Here is a 10002-nt window from a genome sequence, read left to right as displayed (position 1 = left end):
CACAGCACTGAATGTTTGGTAGTTCTTTGCCTTGTGATTAGCTAATGCTTTCTACCCTTTGAGAATAAGGACTGCAGATATTGGCTGCATTTCTAGTCTCTATAACTGGACTTGGAATGGTGAAGTCTATTTGTAGGAAGTTTAGGAATCCATTGAGAATTTAATGTGGTTTCTTCTTCTCCTGAACTTGGAACAAACTTGAAACGAACACTACATTTCAAAACAGTACAATTCAGTGTGCTTTATACAAGTATTTCACCTCTTACAAAACAAAAGGTTATGTAGAGAATCCCAAATTTGGGAATACCATAATCTGAATATCAGACAGGGGATATAATAACATGCCCAATAAACTGATTGAACCACTGCATAGCAAGGACTAAACACTCATATATAGTAAAGAATGTAGTGAGATTAAAGCATTAAGTCCCTTCATGCAAAAACGTTTAGATTCAAACAGGCTGACAATAAGAAAATTAGGTAATGATAAATAACCAATATCTGTAGCATTGGCACAACCCATGAATCATAGACAAATTATTCAGCGTTTGTTAAAGTGCAGTCAGTTGCATGGATTGTAGAAAATCTAGCTTTCTATCAAGAAAGCTCCAAAATATATATGTTCAATATCTGGCATGACATTGTCCTCCTGCTGCAAACCTTCAATTTTGGCTTGCATGAAACCCTTACTTGAGATTTGCACTAATGTGCCAGAGTACCCAAAGGCAACCAGTTGCTCCTGTTCCTGGGATACTTTCATCTCTGTACTCAGTATAGATGAGCAGACATTTTCAATGCAGTGGGTAATATCTAACTTGACTGGTGAACTGTTCTTGCATTCATTTACAACAGAGCAGTACACTTTCAGCTTTGCATACACATAATACATCCCATCTCTGGTGGTCTGTAACTTCTGATTTTCAAAACGGAAACCACTGCCCAAATGGTTCCATCCAAGCCCGGGAGTGGTTGACCATCTTACTGTTTTGTTGTGATCTGGTGAAAGAATTGAGATAGGCAGAATAAATGACTTTGCTTCAGTTAATAAACATCTCCAAATATATAACTTGCCTTTATATGTTTAGATGTTGGCCGAGTACACTTACTAACATTCGCTACCCAAAATTACACATTAAAAGTCATCAGGTACATAAAGTGTCAAAGGGATATGGAAATGGTAAAACTCCTTTCATTTTAAACAATATCTTTACCTCAAACCTCTTATTTTTGTGAAAAACACTTCTTCAAAGTTTTTTCTTTCTTGTAATGACAACAGTCAATGCATATGAGCTGCAGTTTCACTAGTTACAAAAAGGTAAAGAACTGGCCTCATAATTCAAATGCAGCCCAGTGTCTTAGCTCCTCTTTATAAGCCCTTTGAGTATCAAATGCATTATTTCACTTTCATTTATTTTTGTTTCTTTATTCATTAAGATCAGAAATAGAGTAAGGACCCCCTACACTCTTCCATCAAACTCTGAAGGTAGATGCAGCACAAGTTGGGTACATAGGTCAGTGTAAAGGGATCTTTACTATCAAAAACTTCCACTGAGGTGTTGCCAACTTCCTGTTGTATTTTCATGTCTAGACTTGTTACACACTTAGAACATTTATTTTAAGAATAATTAAAAATACACTTACCAAATTCAGCTAATATGTGTACAGCAAACTGTAAAATAAACAGGTTAATTGTTAGGATGATACCATCAAATCTTTGCATTTACTTATTCGGTCACATCCTGTATCCATTATAACAAGGTGTAGAGTTGGATGAACACAGCAGGCCAAGCAGCAGAGGAGCAGAGGAGCAGAAAAGCTGGCGTTTCGGGTCTGGACCCAGAAATCTGAAGATTTCTGAAGAAATGTCAGCTTTCCTGCTTGGCCTGCTGTGTTCATCCAGCTCCACACCTTGTTATCTCAGATTCTCCAGCATCGGCAGTTCCTACTATCTCTGTATCTATTAGATGGTATTTTTTCCTCAACAATGGTAGTTGAGAGAGTAGTGCTAGTTGTTTGTTTGCATTCCCCTGTACACAAATTAATACGTTTATCTATATATTTGCTTTTAGGCAAGAATGTAGCCTAAATGGTAATGTCACTGAACTAGTAATCTAGGGACACAGATTCAAATCCAGTTGGTGAAATTTAAATTTAATTAATAAATCTGGAATTGAAAACTAGACTGATGGTGATCACAAAACCATTATTGTTGTTAAAAACTCATCTAATTCACTACTGTTCTATAGGAAAGGCAATCTGCCATCATTAGCCAGTCTGGTCTGCATTTGATTCCAGACCCATGGCAACGAGGTTGACTCCTAACTGCCCTCTGGCTCTCTAAGCCATTTCAAATCAGTTAGAAGCCATTTGGGGATGGCCAACAAATTTTGGCTTTGTATACGATGCCCACATCCCATGAAAAGAATAAAGAACAGAATGCTGTCGTGAAATGGACAACTTCAAGTACTATCTTAATCAGTTGACAAATCTGTGTGAAACAACAAAGGAACATGGGGACAGAACACAAAAATGATTATAACTCTTTGCTGACAGATAAATAGTTTATTTGGATGATCTACCCCAAGTATATTTTATTCCCCTCAGAAAACAAACAACTGTATGTAACTACTTTCCTGCATTTGCAACTGTTCTCCTTCAGTTCAACAGTCCTGTATGTAGAAATTAGAAACCATTCAAATCTGCATAAAAATCTCAAACTGAGTATATTCAAACATGAATAGGAATAGCAGCGGAATAATTGAGCCTAATCTGCAATTCTGTATAGTTATGGCTGATCCTGGGTTTCAACTCTATTCTCCTGCCCATTCTTCCCATTACCCCTGGATTCCCTGAACATTAAAAATCAGTCTCTCAAGACATTCAATAATGAAGCATCCACACTATGAGGGGGTAGAGAATTTCACAGATTCATCAGCCCATCCATTGAAGAAATTTCTCCTCAACTCAGTCCTAAATTATTTACTTAATTTAAAATTATACCCTTGTGTTGTAGATTCTTGAGCCAGATTAAGCAAACTCTTTGTATCTCTCCACCCCCTTCAGAATTTTCTGTTTCAATGAGATCACCTCACTCTTCTAAACTCACCAGCCAAAGGCTCAATTTACTTAGCCTTTCATTATTGGAAACTGGCTGGTGAACCTTTACCATCCTGCTGATAATGCAAGTATATTATGTCCTAAAGTATGGAGAGCAAAACTACACAGTTGTGGTCACAAAGTCTTGTACAATTGTAGACTTCCTTACTTTTGTACTGCAGTTCCCTTGAAATAAAGGGCATTCTGTCTCTCCCCTCACCTGGTTTCCTTGTTATTGAATCACCTCACCAAGATATCCCAGAGGGGAAAAGGAGAAAAGCAAGCCCCAAGACCCATCTCAGCTGGTATGGAATTGAACAATTGTTGTGAAGCATCCCTGTCTTCCCCAATTCGGTCTTGGCCTCCTCAACAGTACTTGCCTTCCTAAATACCTGCTAAATTTCTAATTCATTGTACTCCAATCCCAATGAACAGCAACATTTACATTTTTCACTCCTTTTGGAAAGTATTCTGCTTTTATTCTCACCATCTCGGTGCATGTGACAATAATAAATCATATGAATTCACCGAAGCGACAAACTTCAGCTGCACCTTTCGGCTCACTCACTTGTCCCTATCTCTCTCAAGCTTCCTCACGTCTATCGTTCCTCCCTAGTTTTGTACGATGAGCAAACTTTAGATACACCAGTGTGTTTTGTAATCTGGTTACTAATTGTCAAAGCCTGCCAACATGAAAATATCTCGTTTTTCCTCTTCGTTTGTTTCGTATCTTTTAACCAATCCTCTGGAAACAGTTGTGGCGATTTAGGGGGTTCATTCGTTTTCCGTGCCGCCTGGAGAATTATGTTCCCCTTCAGTACCACTCCGCTGCACCATATTTTTAACTAAAACAAGAAATGCTGACTCATGTTAGGCAGCATTAGGATTAAATGCAGATAGTGAAGTGTGAAGAGTGAAAAGGGATAAATTCTAAATCAAAGAAAGGAATTTCCCCGATAATGTGACTTAAATCCGATAGAGGTAGACAGAAATTAACATGTTCTTACTTTGTCTCCAGTTCCCTTGTTCTCCGCAGTCAACTTGGGAAAGAAGAATAGCCAAAAGGCGCAGACAAGGGATGCGATGATGAAGAAAAGTAGCAACACGGAGACGAGCAGGACTGCCAGCAAACGGCGCTCACACTGGCTCGGTTCCTTGCCTCTGTCTAGTTCCCAACTACTCAGGGTCTGACTCACGGTCACTTCGCTCAAATCCTCTTTCTGTGACATGACCTCAGCGTCACGCGTTCTCACTTCGTTGTAGATCCGCTCCCTGGAGAGGGATGTGCTCGCTCTGAAGCCGGATACTTTCTCGGGCCCCTTTTGTTTCATTAAAAGAGGAAGTTTCCGTGATGACAGAATCCATGAGTTGGACTTCCCCGGGGAGGAGGTGCCGTTTCACTAACAGAAACTGTCCAGGATTCACCCGATAAAGCGGAGAGAGGAAACGGGGGCGGAGGAAAGGCGACAGTCAGTGGAACGGAGCAAGAATTTAACTGGACAGAGAAAAAAAAAGTGAGAAAAGGAAACATTAAACGAAATAGTAACAGAGGAAGGACGACGAGCATGGAAACTCAACGCATAGAGAAAGAGACATGGCAAAAAGGAAAACTAGTGAAAGAATGAGCAAGTAGTGTCACCAAAGTGACGAGGACACGGAGTGAGACACTGTTACTGACAATAGTGAAACAAACACTAGAGATGTGGAGAGAAACAGATTTAATACAAGACGTCAAGTGACACAGCCAGCACAATGTAGTAAAACAGAGGACACACAGTGAGACACAGGGAAACAGAGAATGGAAAGTTATGTGCAAATTACTGCTACGTTACAGCAGGGACTACACTTAAACTATTGTCTAAAGCATTTTCGGACTTCTAGTGGTCGTGATAATCGCTGTAAATGCAAGTCTTTCTACAAAGAAATAGCCATGCACTCAGACAGGGAGGGTGGACCATCTTCCAAAAGAGGCACACGTCGTGAGACAGGCAGAAGGAAACACCAATTGTGTCAACCATACAAATAGCAGAGGCACTGAGAAAAATAAATGTTGGAGATTTGCAGCAAAGTGATAGATGGAGAGGCCCTACAGAAACAGAACGGGAGAAGGAAATGCTGAGTGGATGAAAAACGTAGATAACTGGAGAAATAAAATACAGGTAGGAGCCCCACCCACCCCCTTCCCGTGACCACCTTCTGCCCCAAGTGTCACAGCCTGTGGTAGCCGTATCGGTCTGTACAGCTACACACAGACTCACCCTGAGAGGGAAACAACTGCCGATGATGATGGGAGAAGACCCATTGGAGTGAACTGATCAGGATTAGATCGTTCCAGGGATTTAGGACGGCAGGGGCAGAAATATCACCTCCCATCCCACAGCTGCAAGCCAACAAGAGGCTAGCAATTGTTTGTCAGTGCCACTAAGTGTGGTGCCTACTGCTGGTAATGCACAAAATAGAGATCCAAGATCAATGAGGGACCCAGGCCACAGGTGAATGAGGGAAGAGGATTGATTCAACAGGCAGCCATTCTCAATGGAACGGCAGGCAGTAGCAGAGTGATAATGTCACCGGGCAAATAGTCTAGAAATCTCTGGGGATATGGATTTGAATCCAGCTCTGGCAGATGGTGAAATTTGAATTGAATAAAAATCTGGAACTGAAGGTTAGCCTAATGTCAGAGTTATAGAGATATGTAGCATAGAAACAGACGCTTTAGTCCAACTCATTCATGCCAACTAGATATGCTAGATTAATCTAGTTCCATTTGCCAGTGTTAGCCCATATCCCTCTAAACCCTTCCTATTCATATACCCATCTAGATGCCTTTTAAATGCTGTAATTGTACCAGCCTCCACCACTTCCTATTGTAACTCAGTCCATACACACACCACCCTCTGAAAATGTTACCCCTCAAGTGCCTTTTAAACCTTCCCCCTCCCCTTAAACCTATGCTGTCTAGTTCTGTACTCCCCCCACCCTGGGAAGAGACCTTGGTTATTCACCCTATCTATGCCCCACATGATTTTATAAGCCTCTATGGTCACCCCTCAGCCTCCGATGCTCCAGGGAATATAGCCCCACCCTACTCAGCATCTCCCTATAGCTCAAACCCTCCAACCCTGGCAACATCCTTGTAAGTCTTTTCTAAATCCTTTGAAGTTCCATAACATCCTTCCTATAGCAGGGTGACCAGAATTGCACACAGTATTCCAAAAGTGGCCTAACCAGTGTCCTGTATAGCTGCAACTTGATCTCCAAACTCCTATACTCAGTGCACTGACCAATAAAAGCAAGCATACAAACAGCTTCTTCACTATCCTGTCTACCTGCAACTCCACCTTCAAGCAACTATGAACCTGCACTCCAAAGCCTTTTTGCTTAGCAACACTCCCCATGACCTTCCCATTAAATGTACAAGTCCTACCCTGATTTGCCTTCCCAAAATGTAGCAGCTCACATTTATCTAAATCAACAAAGAATTAACTCTTGTCAACTGTGGTAAAAACCCATCTGGTTCACAAATGTCCTTTAGGGAAGGAAGTAGGACATAAAACTGTACAGCTCAGGAACAGGCCCTTCAACCCATGATGTTGTGCCTAACATGCACCAAGTTAAATTAATACTCTCTACCTGCCCATGGTCCACTTACCTCCATTCCTTGCTTATTCATGTGCTTACCTAAAAGCCCTTTAAACACCCTTATCATATCTGCCTCCACCACAACCCCTGGCAGCACATACCAGGCACCCACATTCTGTGTGGAAAACTTGCCTCTCATCACCTTTGAACTTTCACCCTCACACCATAAATACATACACCCTAGTATTAGACATTTCAACTCTGGGAAAAAAGATTCTGACCATCAACCCTATCTATGCCTCTCATAACTTCACAAATTTTTATCAGATCTCCCCACAGCCTCTGCTGCTCCATAGAAAACAACCCTAGTTTGTCCAACATTTTGTTATAGCTCATACCCTCAAAGTCAGGCAGTATTCTGGCAAACTTCTTCTGCATCCTCTCCAAAGCCTCCACAGAACTGAACACAATATTCTTAAATGTGGCCTAACCAAACTTTTATCTGTCATCCTTTCCTGATCAGGCTTTCATATAGACTCTAGACCCCCAGCAACATGATTGATTCCAAACTGCTCTCTGAAATGGCCCCCAGTAAGCCACTTAGATCAAGAAACCATTATGAATAGCCAATAAAAGATGGCCCAACCAGAGAAGCCCACATCTCATGAAATAATTTTTTAAAAAAATGCCAGGTCACTTGATCAGACATTAAGTACCTTTGGCAAAGGAACCCCAGAAGCCTTCAACACACTCAATAGGATTTGCTTTTTGGGCCCTTCCCACAGTAATGGCCCCATATTTTGCTGGTTGAATACCAGCTGCAATACAATGATGCCTTTAAATGGGCATCAATTGGCCATTTGAGAATTTCAATTAACATCCAGGTGGGAAGGTTGTCGATGATCAGGCAAAGGAGGAAATCCAACAAGGACCCAACCTGCACCATCTTGCAAATTAAATGTCCTCCATATCCAAGATTGGGGCTGGTGCACCATTAGATTTCACCATTTGGGTCTGTTCATCTTTAACTTTCTATTTCCCTCCTCCCACCTCTTTAGCTTAGAAATGATTATTAATGATGCTTTGTTTGTAATTATCACACATATATGAGCAAGGGCAGCATTTGTTGCCTGTTTTTAATTGCTTTACAAAGTGGCAGTGAACTACTTTCTTGAATTGCTGCAGCCCATCAATTGTAGATATTGTTATGATGTCTCCAGGAAGGGAACTCATGGATTTTGATCCAGTAACAGTGTAGGAACAGCTATGTAGCTCCACATCGGTGTGGTATATGGCTTGGAGGAGAGCCTACAGGTAATGATGTTCCCTTGATTCTGTTGTTTTTGTCCTTCTAGGCAGTAGAGGTTATGGGTTGAAGGCACTGTGCAAGGAGCCTTGGAGAGTCTCGTGTATAAAGTGTACACATTGTCATTGTGCACCAGTAAAGAGTGTGAATGTTTATTTTGCTGGAATAGGGTGTTGATAAGTGGACTACTTTGTCTAGATATGTCAGGTTGCCTGAGCATTGGAGCTGCATTCACCTGGGCAAGTCTGGAATATTCTAACACTCTATAGATTTGTATAGATAGGTGGTGGACAAGCTATGGGCAGTCAAGAGGTGAATTATTCACTGTAGAATATCCAGCCTCTGATCTACTGTTATACACGCAATTTTTTTTTTATGGCTGGTACAGCTCAGTTTCTATTAATAATAACCCCCCATGATGTTAAAAGTGGGCATTCAGTGACGATAATGCCACTGAATGTCAAGGGGAGATGGTTAGATACCCTCTTATTGGAGATGATCATTGCCTGGTACTTTTGTGACACTTATTCAAGAAGCACTTGGACAAATACATGAATAGGAAGGGAATGGAGGGATATACATCCTGTAATTGAGTTCAATTTAGAGTGGAAAGTCAAAATGTGGCAGTGCAGGCTTAGATGGCCTGTGCTATATTGGTCTTTGTTCTTTGTTCTTCTTTGTTTGGTCATATGTTGCATACCATTTGTCAAGAAAAGCGTGAATGTTGTCCAGGTCTTGCTGCGTATGAGCATGGACTTTTATCTGAAGAGTTATGAATGGTACTAAACATTATACAATCATGAGCGAACATCCCCACTGCTGATCTCATGATGGCAGGAAGGTCCTGAATAAAGAGGCTGAAGGTAGTTGGGCCTAGGACACATGAAGAACTCTTTCAGTGATGTCCTGAGCCTGAGATAATTGGCCTCCAAAACGTCAACCATCTTTCTTTATGCTAGGTATGACTCCAACCAGTGAAGGACTTTCTCTCTGATTTTCATTGATTCCAGGTTTGTTAGACTCCTTGATGCCACAGTTGGTCAGTTGCTCCCTTGAATTCAAAAGCAATCACTTCCACCTCCCTTCTTGTGTTCAACTCTTTTGTCCATTTTTGGATCAGTCTATAATGAAAGTAGGAGCTGAGTAGCCCTAGTGAAACTCAAAGTTGCGTGTCAATAACAGTCTAATACTGATCAAGACATTGCTGTGTAACTGCTGCTGGTGGCACTGTCATTGATACCTTTCATCTCTTTAGTGATGATTGAATAGAGGGTGACAGATAAAACATGAAAAGGTCCTTTAAGTTCCTTACCTGCAACTTTTATTGGATGTTTTTAACACATTTAAGATAAATAACTACTTAAATTGGTGGTTGAAGAAATAACATTTTAAAAAAATTAATCTCCAGTATTGTAAACAATTTCAAGACTCCTCTATCTACTCCAATTACATCCCTTTCTGTTCATTCCTTTTTTAACTGTCTATCACCTGTGCTTTCCTGTCATTTCCTAATTCACATTCACTTTATTTTCTCTTCTCCAAATCCAATAGTCTCTTTTCTGTCACTTCTGTATATCTGTGTGTCCCTGACTGCCTTGTTTCTGTCTTTTTATTCAGTGTGTGTACCATTCTTTGAATGCCTGTGTTTATACCTCTGTGTCATTCTCTATTTCTTTTGCAGTCATGGTTTCATTTTCTATCTGGATCCTTCCTTCTTTCTGTTTATCTGCTGATGTCTCTATCTATCTTTGTCTAACTCTCTGTTGCACTGTTTCCCAGCTAGCTCATGTTAAAACTTACTTGGTCAAAATTGGGAGGTTAAACTTCATTTCTTATGTCTTTCCTCTCTCCTTTAATGCCCCTTTCCTTTATCTGTTTCCTCCAGTTTCTGATTTTCTATTTATTTGTTTTCTCTTCTCTTGTCCACTTCACGTTATTGCCCTGCACATCTGTTCCTGTTGTTTGTGTGACTGCTTGGGGGATCAGCTCAGTTACTTTCTGTAAATCAGAAAACTCCT

At 40.8% G+C, this 10002-nt stretch overlaps 1 protein-coding gene across 4 annotated transcripts; it reads right to left on the bottom strand.

The window, feature by feature from the left end:
* Window positions 1-215: 215 nt before the first annotated feature.
* Window positions 216-7482, bottom strand: LOC125487216. Of its 4 annotated transcripts, none has more exons than XM_048617758.1 (4): window positions 7395-7482; window positions 4104-4591; window positions 1642-1669; window positions 216-996 (listed from the first exon to the last, which is right to left on the bottom strand). In XM_048617758.1, exons 2-4 carry the CDS (start codon window positions 4425-4427, stop codon window positions 587-589), a joined length of 762 nt encoding a protein of 253 aa, XP_048473715.1. In that variant the 5' UTR covers window positions 4428-4591; window positions 7395-7482; the 3' UTR covers window positions 216-586. The 4 variants fall into 4 exon arrangements, with proteins under 4 accessions (XP_048473715.1, XP_048473717.1, XP_048473716.1 ...); XM_048617760.1 differs by having other exon boundaries at window positions 4104-4506; window positions 7395-7466; XM_048617759.1 differs by lacking the exon at window positions 7395-7482 and adding an exon at window positions 7077-7331 and having other exon boundaries at window positions 4104-4506.
* Between the last annotated feature and the right edge of the window lie 2520 nt (window positions 7483-10002).

Source organism: Rhincodon typus, chromosome 38 (genome assembly GCF_021869965.1).
Source record: "Rhincodon typus isolate 14 chromosome 38, sRhiTyp1.1, whole genome shotgun sequence".
Lineage (NCBI taxonomy): Eukaryota > Metazoa > Chordata > Chondrichthyes > Orectolobiformes > Rhincodontidae > Rhincodon > Rhincodon typus.
This window is presented reverse-complemented; position numbering and strand designations above follow the sequence as displayed.

Excerpts from the sequence above, each read along its gene's own strand:
- LOC125487216 (XM_048617758.1), bottom strand. The coding sequence starts at position 4,427 with ATGAAACAAAAGGGGCCCGAGAAAGTATCCGGCTTCAGAGCGAGCACA. Across the intron at positions 1,670-4,103 it reads ACAAGGGAACTGGAGACAAA|TTTGCTGTACACATATTAGC; the intron begins GTAAGAACATGT and ends TTTATTTTACAG. Across the intron at positions 997-1,641 it reads ACACATATTAGCTGAATTTG|ATCACAACAAAACAGTAAGA; the intron begins GTAAGTGTATTT and ends TTCTTTCACCAG.